We start from the raw sequence: 19974 nt of genomic DNA on the forward strand, positions 1-19974 counted from the left end.
GACCTGGTGAGCCCTCTTGGACAGCCCACACATCAGGCTTGGCTAATGGGCCACTGGCTGACGTAGAGCCAAGACAAGTCAGGCAGAGCTGGACCACAGTGGTTGTCTGGTCGAGAGGGCATTCTGGGCAGGAGCCCCAGCCCACCAACTGGGCCCACCTTCTCTTGAGTATCTCAGTATCTTGAGTGTCTTCTCTTAAGCCCCTGTTGTTGCCTTCTTGGCCCTAGGGAGTCTGTAAGTTCCATGATCTGCTCTGATTATGTCCCACTCAAGGCAAAAGGGAGCAATGGGGGAAAGTTCCATTTTACTTCAAAATTTTCCTGATCCTAATAGCCTCTGTCCTTCTCACATTGGGCCCAAGATCCCAGGAGCCCAGTGCTGCCCAGGGAGCTTGACTTTACTGTTGTGGACCTTTTCTCCCTTCCACCCCAATCTTCTTTGAACACCCCACCCCCAAAGGTTTATTAGCTCAGATGTGAAAAAGAAGCTATGAATGCATACCAAAGTTTTAAAGCAGTTATGTGTCTTAAGAGTGTTCTTATTTTCTTGTAGATTAAGGGCAATGGCTCAACCTAAAAGAATAAGTCCCCAGTGGCAGGACCCTGGTATTGACAGTAGGCCAGTTAGGAGGGAGAAATTTGAGCAGGGTGAGAATTTCTGATGGCCCTAAGTCATAGAAAGATTCCTGGGGCTCCAGTACCAGGTTAAAATGGTTGGCAGCAATAAATATCTGTTGGGATGCTTTGAGATATTCCTCCCTTTGCCTGAATCCCAGAATGTAGGGTCCTGGGTCTGCATAGGTTTATTATAATAGGAACTCAAATCTCTTTGGAAATGGTTGTCCATCATTCATGAGCAGTTAACTAAGGTTCTGGTACTAAGAATCTAGACAGAGAAAAAACCAAATGTGCATCTGAGAGAGGGTGTGATATATATAATTGACTGAGGAGAAATGGTGGATGAGGACATAGTATTGGGGATATGAGCACTGAGAGACTGTCATTGCAGTTTGTGACCATATGATATTCTGCAGATTTCATGGGAGAGAGAAGTTTTCAGTGTGTGTGTGTGTGTGTGTGTGTGTGTGTGTGTGTATGCCATATGTGTGTGTATCATATATAACAACAATAATGTAAATATTGGAAATAAGGTTTCTTATAGTTCAACTCAACCAACTTGTTGAGAGTTTAAGAAACCTAAAAATATGTCTATTTGCACCAAATAGGTACTTTCCCATTTCCTCACTGTTATGCTAGGAGCTTGGAAAAGATGCTGCTCCATTTTGCAGTTGAAGAAACTGAGGCACAGAGAAATTAAGTGTGTTTCCCCCAATCTACTAAACCTACAAACAGGGCTAGAAGTAGAACTCAGGTACAGATTTCCTTATGGCTGCTTGCATGTGGTTGATGGGGCTGATGGCTTCACTGGCAAGGCACAGCCCACTCTCTGCAGGCCCATGAGCACAGCATGAATCCTGACCTTCCCCTGGAAGCAAGGGACAGGGCATCTGATTTGTACTACATCCCTAGTGCCCAGGACAATGTCTGGTGCAGAGTCCAACAAATGTTTAATATGTACACAGGAAAATGTTTGGAGAAGTTTGGAGAAGTTTTACAGTAAAATTTAATTTGCTGAATTTGAATCTTCATTTTGTTACCTTTTAGAAGTCACATAACTTTTTGAGCTTCATTTTCCACCTCTCTAAAATGAGTATGAAATGGAAAGCCCATCTCACCTGCTGAGGCCATTTTCAACGTGGTCCAGATCTCTGTCCCTGGTTCTTGCAGTAGGGTGGGAGTATTGGGTGCTAATCTTAGCCATCTTCTTGCTTTGTTACATTCAGCTTCAAGGTTGTTGCTGAAACATGAACACAACACAGATCATATCAGGATGAGGAAGCAGCTGCAAACCCAGGTTGTTGTGTGTGAGGACTATTTCCCCAGGCAAGCCCTGGCACACACACCCTCTTCCATTTCTCCAATAGTTGCAGCTACACCGTGTTTTAGTTGGGTATTTTTGGACTCTTCTTCCCAGCCTGAAGCACAAGCAAGGTCTTTCACTTTGTGTATGCTCCCATGCCGAAGAGCTGCTCAAACTTATATGCTGATCTAGCAAATGAATGAATGATTGGTGAAGTTGGTATTTGATATAAGAAAGCTAAAATCCTCATGATTCCCTGGAACGATGTGATGTTCCTCTTGACCCTGTTTTTTCTCATTTACTTTTTTTATCTTATAATTTTTCACATTTTAGTAGCTCCCCCAAATCCCATTTCAAAACAAAACATGAAAAACTAACAATCTTTGACATCCATAAAACCTTTACAATGTAATGTTACACTCAAAACACACTTCATCTCCTTTAATCCTCAAAATAACTTTATCAGATATTTACAATTTTTATCCCCATTTAAAGATGGCTAAATTGAGACTCAGAGATTTCAAGCAGCTTATCCAGGTTAAAAAAAAATAGGTAAAACCTGTTGATGGCATGATCCTGGTGCTAGAAATCAGACCGTGAATACTCTCCCTTCAGCAAACATTGGAAGGTGCCCCTATGACTGATGAAAGAAGAAAGCTGGTATGAGCACAGAGCTGGTGTGAAGAACACAAAGACTGGCCAGTTCCATCATCCTTGATCAAAGCCCTCCAAGTGGAAGATGAATCCCTGAGTACAATTTCTCTTAGACAAACACAGGCTCTCTTGAGCAGTCAGATGGCTTAAGTAGAGACCACTCCAGAGACCACTTCAGAGAAAGATGGTAGTTTCTAGAAATAGCCCAGTGACTCACTCTAAGACCAAATTAATTCCATATCCAAATGAAGGTCAGTGCAAGGAGCCCAGAACACTGCACCAAAGGATGGATGTAGTTCCTGCTCATCAAGGTCAATCCACCATGAGTTTACTCAGGGTCAATTGTTGGCTCAAAGGTCTTGGTTCATCTCTGATATTTGATAATTTAAGGCTATGATTTAAATTTTGTACTTTCCCAATAGATCAAAAATAGCTTTGATTTTTAAATACTTTACCCACTTATGTAACAGTTAGTGAATTTCTGGCCGATCACAGGAGATACAAAGAAATATAAGACGAAGACTTCTCTCAAGGATCTTATGGTCCAGCAGGGCAGATGATGGATATCAGAGGATCCTGCAGGTTGTGTTAAGGAGCTTGGGCTTTTACCCTGAGCCCATGAGGGATATGGTCAGATGTGTAATGGCCACTGCAGCTGCATTGGGGAGGACATATTCAGGGAACATAAGTTGGTGTTAAATGAGCAGATAAATGCTGCAGTATCTCAGCGGAGAGAGAATAGTTGCCTGATCTAGGTTTGTGGCAGTGAATCAGATAAATTAAAAAACTTCCCATATAGACAGACTCACTGGTGCATGGTCATTGATCAGGTATAGGAGGTGATGAGGAGGGAGGTAATGAGAATGATAATCTGGGGTGTTGGTGGTCCTACACACTGAGGTAGGGAACTAGGGGAAGAAGTGGGTTTGAGAAAGAGAACGATTCTAGTTTGAGATGTCTATGGAAATTTTAGAGCCAATATGGGAAATAAATGTCTTCCACTAAAAGCAATAAACCCAATTTGAAATCATCCATCCAATGCTTTTTTATTGAGCACTTACTATGTGTGAGACAATATGGAGAGCTAGGGTTTTACAGAGAAGGATACACATCTCTGTCCTCAAGGAGCTTACAGTCTAGTGGGTTCTAGAGCAAGTCTTAAAAAAGTTTTGGGACTCTGGAGTGCCTGGGTGGCTCAGTCAGTTAAGTGTCTGACTTCCGTTCAGGTCACGATCTCACGGTTCATGGGGTCGAGCCCTGCATTGGGCTGTGTGCTGACAGCTCAGAGCCTGGAGCCTGCTTTGGATTCTGTGTCTCCTTCTCTCTCTGCCCCTCCCCTGCTCATGTTCTGTCTCACTCTCTCTCTCTCTCTCAATAAAAAAATTGAAAAAAAAGTTTTGGGACTCTGAAGAAATCTATCAAATTATTCTTTTTTGTACATTTCCAGGAAAATTCCAGGAGAAAAAGTTCATTGTCTCCAGCCTGTGTCCCTTTCCCTCAGCCCTCATCAACTGCACAAATCCTGGCCCCAGATGTCGTTGTATGGAGGCAGCACATCTACCTGCCTGCTGTGGAAGGCTACTATATGCCAGAAACAGGGTAGGTGCTCATGTAATACCGTTCCGTTAACCCTCAGAATAGCCTCTCCCTTTCTTCCCTTTTACAAGTGAAGAAACCAAACAGGTGCATAATTTCCCTAATGTTGCTTATAGCCTGAGCCAGGATTGACAAAGTTCGGTCTGACCCCAGAACCCGATGGTGTAAAATTAATGGGTGGTAAAAAACTGGCATTACCTTTTGGCCTGAGTAGGAGGGGCCCCTGCCTGGGACTCCATGCTTTAAAGGACTCTATTCTGACTCTCCTTCATCCACAGCCCATGAGACCAATGGAACATGCCCACTTACAACCCTGCCCCGTGCTCTAGACTATGCTCTGGGTGCCCAAGACGCCCAAACTGTGGGCTCAGGAAGCTCTATACTGGTTCTAGAGCCTGCCCAGGCCTCTTCCCAGGTCTGTTTTCCTTCAAAGGGCATCAGTGTGCACTCCCCTAGAGCTACAGGTGGCCAAGGAGCAGCTGTTTGGAGGGAGGAGTGAGTAGAGGCCAGAAGTATGGACAGGGTGTTCACACACATGTGTGAAAGGCCCCTTGTGACATGGGGTGGACACAGGGCAGGCAGAGAAGGAGGCAGGCCATGGATGGTGGACCAGAGATCAAATCTCCCCATGCCACCATGTTCTGAGGCTGAACTCAAAGGGGTCTAAGAACTCTCTATACGAATCTGGTCTCCCGGTCATTGTGAAAGTGATTTTTTTAAGATGGGAGGACAGGACATGTTTGATTCAACAGTGTACTACCCTGGTCCCTGTCACAGTCATATCTAGCCCTCTACCTCACACCCTTCTTGACCATTTTTCAGTCCAGCTGTTGCTATGGAAACCAGCTGCATGCAGGGTCACCCAGCAGCACCTTGCCTTAGCTACACTGTGGATTGCTCACCTTCTTTCCTGGGGCTTCCCTATTTCCCCCAGAGAACATATGCTAGGATGCTCATGCCATTCTGACAAACATGCAAACCCAGAGGTGCTAGAGAGGTAACCCTGCCTTGGACAACCCTTGACTAACAGAACCCAGGAACCAGGGGTAAATATTCCCTGGTTCTATCTTCTATTCCTCAGGAAGATAATTCAGTGGTTCTCTCCATGGCTCTTTGGAGAAGCCCTGGAAGGATCAAGTTAGTCACCCAGAGTGGTGATCGGTTTGATAATGTACACTTGCACTGGATTTCCCTTCCTCCCTTGTTTTTTCTTCTGAGACTTCCACTTCTCTTCCTTGGAATCACTCCCTAAATGAACTGTCTGCTTACATGACCTTGTCCAAGGTTCTGGGTTTGGGAAGTGGCTTTTGTTTTTTGTTTGTTTGTTTGTTTTGTTTTGTTTTGTTTTTGTAGGAGGAGGTGATTCCCTCAGCTAAGAGAATATTTTTTTTTTTTTTTAAGATATTTAGGTAAGTGGTAAGTGGGTTATATGTACTCCTGGTTTGGGCCCCTGAAGGGTAGGACAGGGAAAAATGTGTGTCATTAAAGGGAAATGTTTGCTTAAGATAGGTCATAAGATCATTTTTTCCCAATTGTTTATAAACATCATAAGCGTTGTCTTTTTTTTTAATCATTCTTTTAAAAATTAAAAAAAATGTTTATTTATTGCTGAGAGATAGAGAGAGAGGGAGACAGAGCGTGAACAGGGGAAGGGCAGAGGGAGAGGGAGACACAGAATCTGAAGCATACTCCAGGCTCTGAGCTGTCAGCACAGAGCCCAACACGGGGTTTGAACCCATGAACTATGAGATCATGACCTGAGCCGAAGTTGGACACTTAACAGACTGAGCCCCTCAGGCTCCACAATGGTTGTCTTTTTTAAAAAATTACTTTAAAAATAAGGATCCAAATAAGGCCCACATGTTCTGATTGCTGATTGGTACTTTTCAAAGTTTTTCATGCATTTCTCTTCTTCCTCATTGTGGAAGAAACATAATTGTACTCCCGAGTTTGCTATAGTATGAATTTTTTGCCAATTCCAACTTGACAATGTTTTCTGTAAACTGGCAGTTGCACTCAGAGATATGGTCAAATTTGGGTTCAATTTTTTTTTGCAAGAATATTTCTTTGTGTGATGTTAGCAGCCATTGATGATTATTGCCTGGACATATGCTTTCATTCCGAGTTGCAAATTGGTGACATTCTATCATTTCTTCTTCAGCGATTAGCTGACATATTCTTAAATAAAATGTAACTTATTTGGCTGTTCAGTGGTACCGTTCATACAGGAATTGCGGAATAAACAATTCTTTTCCCCTTGTTTACCAGTTTTTAAGTCATAACATCCTAAGTGATTCCCCAACTGCCCTGTGAATTTTCACATTTCCTGGCCCAGACAAACTCTAGAACTCACAGATGAGATCATGAAATTACAATCAGTGATCCTGAGGCGCCTGCTGAAAATGAAAACTGCCACCCAGCCAGGGCCCCCTGAGTGTGAGGCACTTGCATATCCATTACTCATTAATCCTCAAGAGACCCACAAGGTAATAAATAGTAACACTGGTTTGGCAGATAGGAAATGCAGGCTTGGGTCTGTCTGACCCTGAAACCCATGTAGTGCTTTCTTTTGTTTATCACACCCACTGCATGATATTAGAAATGCACAAATAAAATTTTAATTTTCAAGCACAGGAAGAAGATGTGTCCTGCCAACTATCAGGGTGACCTTGAAGTGGATCCTAGATGTGAGTCTAAGAGTGATTTGTGAGCATCTCTCAAACAAATGTGAGTTTTCTGGGGCTTGACTGAGGAACTAACAACACATCACTTCAGACAATTATCTCTCTTTTTTTTTTTTTTAAACAACATTACTAAATCCAGCATGTTTTCTTCCCCCCAACACACTTACTGACTCCTTCCATGTCCCAGGCATCATACTTGGCCCTGAAGATTATGAAGAAGAGGAAGATAGGTCTCTGTCTTTGAAACACAAAACTGCATGGGGGAAACATGAATGGAAACAGGGAGGGGGGTAGAATACAGAGGTGCTGAAATAGAGATAGAGGCATGGTGGGGAGCAGTATGGAAGGGGGAGGCACTAATTCTGCCTCAGGGACCACCGAGGTCTGAGGAGGCTTCTCATGAGGGGCATTATTTCATGTTATTCAACATTTACCGTGTGTTGGCCATTGTGCTGTGCACAATTAAGAATTTGATTGTGATATCTGTGCTCTGGTGCCTACCTTTAACCTCCTTTGCTCTTGGCCTGGACACCTAGGTCGGTCAGGAATCTAACATACCTCACCTGTACTCCGGTTGTTCTCATACTTTTCTCATTCCTTTATTAACTCCAAAAGATTTAAGGGCTAGAACTATTTTCTTTTACTTAAAAAATGTTTTATTCTCCTAAACACCAGCATATATACACATAGTGGGTAATCAAATTGGGTGGCATAAATGGAGGAACAGGTGAGTACTTGCAAAGATGACACTAATAATGGCAGTATATTTGCTGAGCATTTACACTCTGCATGGTACTGTTCTAATAACTTTAAATGTTATTTAAACTCACTTGATTCTCACAATGCTCTGTGAATGAGTCACACTGAACATTTCTGTCTTGTTTAGAAATGGATGGGACTTTATAAGGGAGAAAGCAAGTAAGCAACAAAGGAGGTCAAAACATGTAAAGCCCTTTCTTATAAACTAAAATGTGCTTCTGGAAAAAAATCTTGGTCCCCACTTACGATGACTAACTATACTAAAAAAAAATTGTCCATGTTCTGTCCTTTTCTATTATGGTTTAAACATGAATACCAGTCCTGGTTCAATTTGTGTCATTTGAAACCTTATCATTTCCCAAGCCCTAAATGCAGCTGAGACAATAGAGAGGTGCCAAGAGCCCAAGATGCATACTCCTCTGACCCACTGGAGGTTATCTGAGTTATCATTGTCTTTGGTTATGACACCTATGCAGCCAGGGGCTGGAGGGTTCCATTAGTGAGGCACCGAGTCTAGAACAAAGCCATGCCAAAAAGACAACGCCAACCAGAGGACAGCCCCACAGCCTGATGGGACAGGCACACTGGGCACAAGTCTTTATTTTCTCCAGCTGAGACAGATCACTTTTACCACCTAAGGTCTTCAATCTTCTCAGAAGTAATATCTCTCTGGGTTTCATTCATTTCAGTTCTCCACAACTCAACTTTCTCAGCATCACTTGGGCAAAAGCACTCAGCAAATTCTCAATAAATGTGAAGTTTGACAGGCTCACTTTGTCAAATTAAAAGCCAAAGATAAGGGGCGCCTGGGTGGCGCAGTCGGTTAAGCCTCTGACTTCAGCCAGGTCACCATCTCGCGGTCCGTGAGTTCAAGCCCCGCGTCGGGCTCTGGGCTGATGGCTCGGAGCCTGGAGCCTGTTTCCGATTCTGTGTCTCCCTCTCTCTCTGCCCCTCCCCCGTTCATGCTCTGTCTCTCTCTGTCCCAAAAATAAATAAACGTTGAAAAAAAAATTAAAAAAAAAAAAAAGCCAAAGATAAGTCAATAACTCCCACAGGATCTACATGTCTTGGAACTTCATCCAAAGTTGGATTGCCTCTCCCTTCTTCCCCTATCCCATCTGGAAACTGCAGGATGAAGGGAAAATATCCAATGCTAAGCCACTTAATCACTCTGAGACCTGTGAACCAGTCCACAGAACAAACACAAAAGACAGAACAGACATTACTATAGGCAATGATGAAGGTTGTGTATTTTTAAGCAGCCCTAGGCTTATGTAGGGAGAAAGCACTAGTAAAATACCTTTTGTTTGAGACAAGTGGCATTGGAAAGACAATATAGGTGGTCAAGGGCACTGTACTGAGAGAAAGAAAAGCTGGATCTCTTCTTAGCTCAGCCTACAATTTGTCGCTAGTGACCAGCATTTTAGTTTCTTTATACATTGATGAACATGGACTTATTGCAAATGAAATTTTCCACAGAAACTCAATGAATAAAGCATTTACGTATATATTTTATTTAAATGTATTTGAGGGGCGCCTGGGTCAGGTGGTTAAGCTGCCGATTTCAGCTCAGGTGATGATCTCACAGTTCGTGGGTTTGAGCCCCATGTCGGGCTCTGTGCTGACATCTCAGAGCCTAGAGCCTGCTTCAGATTCTGTGTCTCCCTCTCTCTGCTCCTCCCCCATTCATGCTCTGTCTCTCAAAAATAAATAAATGTTAAAAAATTAAAAAAATAAATGTACTTGAAAACATTTATAAAGATAATTAGTGAGTGTTTACCTCCTTTCCAAAAGTGAAAATACTAATTCAAAAAGATCTATGCACCCCTATGTTCACTGCATTATATATGATGGCCAGGATAAGGAAGCAACCTATGTGTCCATCAGTAGATGAATGGGCAAAGAAGATGCAGAATATTATTCAGTCATAAAAAATGAGATCTTGCCATTTGTGACAACATGGATGGACATCAAGGGTATTATACTAAATGAAATAAGAAAGAGAAAGACAGGGCTCACTTTGGCAGCACATATACCAAAATTGGAATGATACAGAGAAGATTAGCATGGCCCCTGTGCAAGGATGACATGCAAGTTTGCTAGGAATTTACCCAAGGGATACAGGAGTGCTGATGCATAGGGGCACTTGCACCCCAATGTTCATAGCCACACTTTTGACAATAGCCAAATTATCGAAAGAGCATAAATGTCCATCAGCTGATGAGTGAATAAAGAAGTTGTAGTTTATATACACAATGGAATACTACTCGGCAATGAGAAAGAATGAAATCTGGCCTTTTGTAGCAACATGGATGGAACTGGAGAGTGTTATGCTAAGTGAAATAAGTCATACAGAGAAAGACAGATACCATATGTTTTCAGTCTTATGTGGATCCTGAGAAACTTGATAGAAGACCATGGGGGAGGGGAAGGGAAAAAAAAGTTAGAGAGAGGGAGGCAAACCATAATAGACTCTTACAGACTGAGAATAAACTGAGGGTTGATAGGGGGTGGGAGGGAGGGGAAAGTGGGTGATGGGCATTGAGGAGGGCACCTGTTGGGATGAGGACTGGGTGTTATATGGAAACCAATTTGACAATAAATTTCATATTTAAAAAATTGAAAAAAAAGAAAGAGAAAGACAAATATCATATGATTTCACTTACATTTGGAATCAAAAAACAAACAAAAAAATAGAAAGAGACCCATAAATACAGAGAAAAACTGATGGTTGGTGGGGGGTGGCAAAATGGGTGAAGGGGAGTAGAAGATATAGCCTTCCAGTTATGGAATGAATAAGTCATGGGGATAAAAGGTAAAGCATAGGGACTATAGTCAATAGTATTATACTAGTATAGTATGGTGACAGATGATGTTACACTTGTGGTGGGCATCACATAATGTATAGAGTTGTCAAATTGTTATGCTGTACACCTGAAGCTAATGTAACATTGTGCATCAACTACACTTCAATTAAAAAATAAAGACATGGGTTCCCTGGGTGGCTCAATCATTTGAGCCTCTGACTCTTGATTTTGGCTCAGGTCATGATATCAGTGTTGTGGGATTGAGCCTCACGTCAGGCTCTGTGCTGGGCATGGAGCCTGCTTGTGATTCATCCTCTCTCTCTCTCTTTCTCTAAAAAAAAAAAAAAAAAAAAAAAAAAAAAAAAAGACAATCAGTGGGACACAAGTTAATTTTGACCATGATTTCCAGTGTATTAAAATTTAGTAGGGATGGGGCACCTGGGTGGATCAGTTGGTTAAGCATCTGACTTGGGCTCATGATGGTCATGATCTTGCAGTTGGTGAGTTCGAGCCCCGTGTCAGACTCTGTGTTGACAGCCCGGAGCCTGCTTTGAATTCTGTGCCTTCCACCCTCTCTGCCCCTTCTCCTTCCCCCGCTCATGCTCTGTTTCTCTCTCCTTCAAAAATAAGTAAAAACATGAAAAAAAATTTAAAAAATTTTGGTAGGGGGTACATGTCAATGTTATCTTTATTTGGGTTCTTTAATTATTTAAATATACATAAAGAAACTTAAAGTGTGCACAGAAAACCTTAGGGAACTCTGTGGAACAGAGCTGAAAACCAAGGCCCAGTTGATCATGAAAGGTCCTTCCATTTCAAAAGTTTCATGATGGAACAGAACTGTAGAATGCGAATATTGTGTCTAAGGTCCTCTCATTGTTTGTGCATGAATGTGATCCTATTGGAAGAAATAAAAACATTCTAGAGCTCCAAAAGCAGAAATGACAAAACTCTATAATGTCAAAATTCTCTGGACATGGTACAATATAACTTGAATATCAGAACTTATATGATAGGGCACTTTGAAAATTACATTATGATGTAAAGATCCTCAACAAAATACTAGCGAACAAAAATCCAGTCACATATCATGATTAAGTGATACGTGTCCCAAGAATGCAAAGTTGATCTAACACCCAAAATCAACCAATGTAATACACCATATTAATTAAATGGCAAAAACTACATGATGAGTGCAATAGACATAAGAAAATCATATGACAAAATCCAACATGCTTTCATGATAAAAACAATCAACAAAGTAAGAACAAAAGGAAATTTCCTTAAACTGATAAAGGGCATCTTGACAAAACCACAGCTAATGTCACAGTTAAAGGTGCAAGACTGAATGCTTTCCCCTAAAATCAGGAACAGGACAAAGATATTCATTCTTATCACCTCCATGCAACATTGTACTGCTAACCAGGGCAATTAGACAAGAAAAAACAAAACAAAACAAATAAAAGCATCCAGATTGGAAAAGAAAAAGTAAAATTATCTCTATTTGCAGATGACATGATCTGGTATATCGGAAATCTTAAGTAATCCACCAAAAAACTATTAGAATTAATAAATAAGATTAGTAGTGTGGCAGTATACAAGTCAGCATACAGAAATCAAATGTATTTCTATACATTAGCATTGAATAATAATACAATGAAGTTAAGACAACAATCCCATTTTTTAAGTTTATTTATTTTGAGATAGAGCATGCAAGTGGGGGAGGGGCAGAAAGAGAGAAGAAAGAGAATCCCAACCAGGCTCGGTACTGTCAGTGCAAAGCCCAACTCAGGGCTCAAACTCACGAACAGTGAGATCATGTCCTGAGCCATAGTCAGATGTTCAATCAACTCAGGTGCCCCAACAATCCCATTTATAATAGCAGCATAAAAGAACAAAACACCTAGGAAATTTAACCTAGGAAATTAAAGATTTGTACACTGAAAACTATGAAACATTGTTGAAAGAAATTGAAGATATAAACAATTGGAAAGATATTTCCTGCTCATAGATTGGAAGGATTAATATTATTAATATGGTGTTGACTCTCCAAATTATCCACAGATTCAGTGCAATCCTTATCAAAATCCCTGCTGGAATTTTTGCAGAAATTGACAAGCTGATCCTAAATTTACATGGAAATTCAAGGGACACAAATAGCCAAACAATCTTGAAATCTTGAAAAAGAAGAACAAAGCTGGAGAACTCACACTTTCAGATTTCAAAACCTATTGCAAAGCTATAAAAATCAAGATAGTGTGGTTCTGGCATAAGGATAGGTATATAGATTAATGGAATAGAATTCAGAGTCCAGAAATAAATCCCACATTTACAATCAATTGGAAATCAATGGAAAAAAGAATAGTCTTCTTAACAAATGCTGGAAAAACTGAATATCCATATGCAAAAGAATATACACCATACACAAAAATGAACTCAAAATGGATCATAGGCTTACATGTAAGGGCCAAAACTATAGAATTCCTAGAATAAAACACAATCTTCATGGCCTTGGGTTAGGCAATGGTTTCATAGATATGACACCAAAAGCATAAATGAAAAGAGAAAAACAATAGATTATACTCCATCAGAATAGAAAACCTCTGCATCAAATGACACCATCAAGAAAGTAAAAAGACAACCCATAGAATGGGAGAAAATATTCTAAAATCATGTATTGATACGGTATAGATATATAAAGAATATATAAAGAACAGTTACAACTCAATAATAAAAAGACAAGCTAATTAAATATTGGGAAGAGGATTTGAATAGGCATGTCTCTGAAGAAGATACATGGTCAACAAGCACATGATTATAAGTATATTTAATCATGGGGAAATGCAAATCAAAACTATGATGAGATACCTCTGCATACCAACTACAATGGCTATAATAGAAATACAGACAATAACAAGGGTTAGTAAAGATATGGAGAAACTGGAATCCTCATACACTACTGGTAAGAATGTAAGTGTACAGTCACTTTGGAAAACAGTGGGGCAATTCCTCAAAATGCTGAACATAGTTGCCATATGACCCAATAATTCTACTCTTAAGGATATACCTAAGAGAAAGGAAAACATATATCCACACAACAACTTATACATGAATATTCATAGCAGCATTATTCATAATAGCCCCAAAGTGGAAACAACCTAAATGTCCACCAGCTGATAACTGGATAAACAAAATGTGGTGTATATACATAGTGAACTGTTATTTGGCAATGAAAATGAACAAAATACTGATACATGCTACAACATGGATGAACCTTGAAAGCATTATGTTAAGTGGAAGAATCGAGACACAAAAAGCCACATGTTGTATAATTCCATTTATATGAAACGTCCGGAATTGGCAAATTCACTGGGATAGAAAGTAGATTAGTGGTTGCTTGGGGAAAGGGTTGGGATAGGGAGTGGCCAGAAAAAAGAGTGACTGCTAATAGCTACAGAGTTTCTTTTGGAGGTGTTGAAAAGTTTTAAAATTATATTGTGGCGATGATTGCACCACTGTGAAGATTATTAAAAAGCACTGAAATGTATACTTTAAATGGATGACTTTTATGGCCTATGAACTAATTCTAAAAAAGTAATGTTAAATATAATAGCAAAGCTGCTTTTAAAATGCAAAATTAACAATACCTGCTATAAGAAACTCGCAAAATATCAATGTAATAAAGGGGAGAAATGTCAAAATATCACATTAATAATAATGATATTGGTCACATTGTTGAGGGCTCACACTATGCCAAGCACTGATCCACAGTTTCACATGATTCACATGGACAAACTCATTTAATCCCCACAATCACCCTACGAGGTAAGTTATTATCCCTATCGTACAGTTGAGTAAACCAAGGTGCATGTTTCACACAGTTAGGACTATAGCAGGCAATTGAGTCCTAGAGCCTGCAAAGTCAATCTCCTGCCTCTCAAGAAACAAGCCCAATTTCTGGGACTGGTAGGTATCAAAGCCGCCTCCATCTTCCTGATAAAGATCCAAAAGGGCAGCTCAGGTCTTAGACCATGAGGGTGTATCCAGAAGCTCAAATTGAGCTTTGAGGTGATGAGGGGAAATGGAGTTCAGAATTCATGTTCTCCCCTTTCTGCGGAGTGGAGGATAGGCAAAGCCATGAATGTCCCCACACCAAGATATGGAGAGAGAGTCCGAGCTAAGGTTGTTGTGTCTGGCTTCCCAAGGAAACCTTTGAGTGGCCGTGAGGTGGATTTCTCTCTCTTCTGAACTCTATGCATTTTTATAACGCAAGCAAAGGCAAGTTTGCATACACCAGGTGCAGATTTTCAATTCCTGTCTGAGAAAAAATTAACATTGTTCCCAAGAACAGGAAGAGATTTGGGATGAAAGGATCTGAATTTGTAACAAGGTTATCAATTATGTTACTCAACCACCAGACAGAGGCCTGTCTCATGCCTAGAAAGTGTCTTGGTCTTCTGCAGAGATGACTCGGAATTAATGGGGACTCTGGTTTCCTCCTCCACTTTAAGTGTACTCAGTTTCTAAGTGATTTGCAATAAGATTCAGCTGCTCACATTGAGATTCCAAGAGAATGTAACTGCTTTCCAGATGTTGCTAGAGCTGGAGAACCCATATGTCTGTAGCCAGCCCTATAAATGCTCTCCTCAGAATCCCTTCTCCCCCACCCCCCCAACACACACACACACACACACACACACACACACACACACACAGCCAGGGCAAACAAGGCCAGGCAAGGAACCTCCCTTCCCTCCCCAAGGACCTGTTTCACCGAGCCTAGCTGTGGGCACAGAGGTAAACTGTTGTTTTTTTTTTAATTAATTTTTGTGATGTGATTATAAAAGTAATATGCTGTCATTATGAAAAATAATAAGATGTTCATATCTAACTTTGATCAATCATTGTACAGGTACTGTGCCCAGGAATTCACTCCAATTACCTTCACTTACTCCTCCCAACAACCCACTGAAGCAGGTATTATAACTATTACTTGCAATTTACATATGAAGAAACTGAGACTCCGAATGGTTGAATAACTTGTTCAAAGTCATCTAGTGGCAGAACACGCATACAAAAGCCTGTTTGAATTTAACCCCTACAGAGCATTGTTACAATGCAAGAGAGAGGGAATGTGTGAAATCTGCAAAAGAGGGCAAATAAAGTGCTGTGGCGACTAGATGAAGTCCAGGGTGCAGTGTGTGAGGGTGCGGCATAACCAAGGAAGAGTGTCATTGGTACAAAACTATACTGAATGGCACTAGCCCAACTACCTCAAAATTTCCCCCTCTCCCCTGAGCCCTGTCTTGCTAACACCAGGAATGACACCCAAGCCAACTGATGACCCAGCAAGAGCCTCCACTCCTCCTTCTTCCTCACTTCCCCAGATCACAAATCCCCAAGTCCTGTCACTTACATCACCTACTATCTGTCCCCTGTGTCCCCTTCCACTCATTCATTCACTAATCCAGAAATGAAGCGAGGGTGGGCATCCTGGCCTCTTCTTCCCCCACTCTGTCCAGACCCTGGCCTCCCTACCCAGGATTGTTGAAATAATTGTCTCACGTCTGTAATCCATCCAAGGCTTGGCACTTAGGAGGTTCTCAGTGGGTATGGAATGACTGATTGAATGAATGAATCTTCTGCACTAACACCAGGGTCTTTATAAAAGGCAGTTTGAATCACATAACTCAGAAACTTTCAGAGATTGCCTGTTTTCTCCAGCATGCAGTCTTAACCTAACATTCAAGAGTTTTCATAACCTGGATCTTATCAGCCTAAAGGGGTAGCTCCCATTCAACCCAAATTACTCATGCTTTCCTGAAGTGTGTCATGAATTTTCTTGTCCCTCCTATTGGCAGGCTCACCCAATCTCACCTTTGGCCTCCTGTATTTCTTGGTCTCCCTTCCAGGCCAGGTGAGGACTGAATAACAGGCTCTGGCCAGTGGACTCGTCCCATGATGCAGAGTCCCCCAGTTCCTCCTAACCTCAGAAATTGCATAAGCGATGAATGGGCTAGCCCCTAAGAGGTTCTGTATGTTACCAGAGTAGGACCTACCCTCTCCTGATGACTCCACACATCTTTGGTCCTACTCATCCCTCTGCTTAGAGAGAGGTTTTCCCTCTTTCTTGCCAGTTGAAATTCCTATCGTCCTTTAAGTTTCAACTCCTGTATGTCCTCCCCTGGAAGTCAGTCACTCGCACCTCTCTCTACTTTCCGGGCATTATTATGACCTCTATTTCAGTCCAGAGCAGAGCCCAGCTAACAGAGAATGTAAGGGCTTGTCTCCCACACTACACTGTGATGTCCAGAGAGCATGGACTGTGTTTGTTTAAGTAATTCTATCTCCCACTGGACTTAGCCTTGTGATTTGTACTCAGGAGTAGTTAGTGTGCACCTGATAGTAATTAGGTCAGAGGGAAAACCATTTACCCCTTGGTCTCAGTGTATGCAGTTGGGCATGGAGAATAAAAGCTTGACCCCTCTGAACCTGGAGGGCACAGTGGTTGGCAGGGATTAGAGAAGATTTCAGGTGAAGAGGCCTCTAGGCAGGGCATGAGTGTGTGTTTGTGTGTGTGTGTGGGGTCTTCACCCTGGTCATTGCCATCCTTCTCCCCACTCCTCCAGGAAACCCACAGCCCCTGCACAGTTTGGGGGAGTTAAGGAAGAGCCTCTACAGCTTCCAACTGTTTACCTCCTGGGTACCATGGCGACGGGAGATTGGCCACCATGGCAACCATTATTAACCAGGCAGAGCAACTGCTGGCAAATAATGAATGAGGACAGAAAAGGCAAAAAAAGGGCACATCAAAGGCATGGGGCACATGCAGTCCTGGCCAAAGTCTCATCTAAAGTCACTGAGATCTTGCTCTGGCCAGTCAGTTACCCACAGAGCAGCTATTCACTCTATCCTGGCATCCTGCGCCCAGCAAGGACCCCATTTACAGATGAACAGAGGCTGAGGAGGAAAAGTGCACGTGCTTGGGCATTCATGTGAAGAAAGGGCCCCCATTCCTGCCAAAGGAGCTCCCACCAGCTCAGCGAAATCCCAATGGGGTTCCCTGGCCTGGCAGAATTTTCAAGAATCCATGACTTTGTCATACAAGACCTGGTACAGAGAGCAATGGCAATAGTAGTCACCTCCCTTCTCAGAGGACCAACTCTTCACTGCCCCCTCCAATGATTTCTCCGAGGGAGTATGTGACTCCGTGCCCAGACAATGATGTTGTTACTGGGTTTTATGAATGAATGTGTGTGTGTGCGCGCACGTGCGCATATGCTGAGGGAAGGCAGGGTGGTGGGGGGAGGTAGTTGCTGGCAGACTGTCCATAAAGTTAGGGGTCTGTACAGCCCACTCTAGGAGGGAGATTGAACCCAGGTGGAGGGGCAACTGCCCACTAGTCTGGGGTGCCAAGGACTGCACTGACCCCAGTTTGCCTGTCTGAAAGATTTGGTGAGGAGCATCCACCATAAAGTCTCTCCTTTCCAGGAGAGAGGTGGCAGCGCTCCCATTGGGAGTCCTGAGCAAGTAAACTGCATATTGGAGGCGCTGGACCCATGGCCAGGGGCCCAGGGGGGGATTTCGGATCCTTTCTGCTCTTCCCTCCTTTCATCCTCCTCCACATTTCATGTCTAGCTGGAGATAGCCGCTTTAGAATGACAAAGTTTAAAATCTCGACAACAGCATAAAGTAGAGCAGTTATGAATTGAGGAATTAAAGGGGAGAAAAATGAAACACCCCTCCATCCCCCTAGTTACCTAGTCCAGCCCTTGCCAGAGATTGCTGGGATGGCCAGAGCAAGGACCAGCTGGCTTAGCCCCCTCTGGTGTTGGAGGTGGGGGTGGAAGCTGAGCTGAGGAGAAAAGCCTGAGGACAAGGACAGAGAGCCCATATGATTATCCGGTTAGGGGATTGCAAGGGATCAGAGAGCCAGCTGCCCCTTCTCCTCCATACCTAAACACTAAGCCCCCAAGCACCGACTGGCCACGATTGTAGATTACGAGTCCATCATTAAAAAAAAAAAAAAAAAAAAAAAAGAAAGAAAAGAAAAGAAAAAAAGAAAAAAGGAAGAAAGAATAGAATAGAAACAGTGACTGCTCACTTCACTAAATAATATGAACTCTTTGCCTCCTCCTCAGCCACATGTCTCTTTGGATCCCCAACGCTGAGTTGGGTCTAGCGGAGGCAGTCCCTCAACCCCAGTCTGCTGACCTCCCTAGCTCCTGCTCCTTCCAAGCCCATGGACACAATTGCCCCAAGCCTGGCGCAGACTCGGAGAGACTCTGCTCTAGTCCCAGATCTGAAGCCGCAGAAACGAGGCGGCCAGAGAGCCTCTTCCAGGACAGGCTGCCATGAAGGCGCGTGGCCAGGCATCTGGGTTACAAGGTGTCTTAGGGAGGTGTCTCCAGGGTAGCATCGTGGCCAGACTCCCTTCCTGTCTCTAGCGGGAGACAGTCCAGCTCCTTCTGCCTCCTGCCCCGACGGCTCAGCCCGGATCGGCCCAGCGCGGCTGCCGGATGTGAGTGTAAGGAGTGTGATGGACTTGGGGACAGCGGAGAGCTTTGTCCTGTGATCTCGGCTGGAGGAGTGTGTGTGTGCCGGGGTTGCGAACAGATGCCGGGGCAGGCCCCTTTCTCGCGCGCCCAGAAGCGGCCCATTTCAGCACCGGGGGCTGCGGACAGAGCCGCGCCTGCACTTGGGCTCAGCCACCCCTCTGCCCTGCGAAGACTTCTTTAACCCATCTCCGGGCTGGATGGAATCAGCGACCCAGCAGACCTCCCAGCGCCCTAAAAACTCCCAGCTCAAGAGACCCTAAAATCCTTACCTGACAAAGTTTGAGTTCTCCGCGATGCGCCTCTGTCTGGCAGAGAGTCTCTGCTGCTCGCTCCCTCTGGGTTCTGGATAACAGCTCTGGCCTCGCTCCCTCCCCCACGCTTCGGCCCCAGGACCCTCCTCTGCGAACGGCGGAAGGAGTCTGTTGCCTCCCTGTCTCTCACTGAGAAAGTCAGGTGAGGCTCTGGAGTCTCAAAGGCGGTCCCGGAAGAGGCAGAAGCCGCTCATTCGTATCAGCATCCCCTCCAAGGGAAGAGGGGGCGAGCCAGGAGCAAGAAAACAGGAAAAGTCTGCCTGTCAACTCTGGACTCTTCTAACCGCGAGCCTCCCGCCACCTTGGACTCTTTCCTGAGATGTTTTACCAGTAATGTAATACACACTGGATGAGGACACAGCGGAGATCTGGGAGTCTGAAGTTTAAAGGTGGGAATATATATCCCCTTAAACTTGTTTGCAATCTTAGGAAGGGTTTTAGAAACGAATCTCTCTTAGGGATATCTCCTTGCAGAGATTTATTTCCTTCTACCACAGCAGACACCACCAGCTTCCCTGAACTAAAAATTAAAACTCACCAATCCAGCCAAAAGAATTTAAACTCTTTTTGCAGAAAATAACAACAAAGCCTCCACATTTCTCCAGACTCACTTTCCCCACAGAAAGCATATGTCTAAGGACACACCTCTCCATCAAGGATGAAAACCTAAATGCACCTCCCCTTC

At 43.1% G+C, this 19974-nt stretch overlaps 1 protein-coding gene and 1 non-coding gene across 2 annotated transcripts in view; one reads left to right on the forward strand and one right to left on the reverse strand.

Moving 5' to 3' along the window:
- The window catches only part of CNGA3 (cyclic nucleotide gated channel subunit alpha 3), a 75292-nt gene that overhangs the window by 30081 nt on the left and 25237 nt on the right, over positions 1 to 19974 (reverse strand). Inside the window, exon 5 of the mRNA XM_045445796.1 lies at positions 1736 to 1857. Coding sequence (XP_045301752.1) covers positions 1736 to 1821 — 86 coding nt within the window. The 5' untranslated portion in view covers positions 1822 to 1857. The remainder of the gene's footprint in view (positions 1 to 1735; positions 1858 to 19974) is intronic.
- On the forward strand, positions 9625 to 9733 carry LOC123581715. Its single transcript, XR_006703955.1, has one exon. It is a non-coding gene; the product is annotated as a U6 spliceosomal RNA (small nuclear RNA).

This window comes from Leopardus geoffroyi, chromosome A3 (genome assembly GCF_018350155.1).
Source record: "Leopardus geoffroyi isolate Oge1 chromosome A3, O.geoffroyi_Oge1_pat1.0, whole genome shotgun sequence".
NCBI classification, from domain to species: domain Eukaryota; kingdom Metazoa; phylum Chordata; class Mammalia; order Carnivora; family Felidae; genus Leopardus; species Leopardus geoffroyi.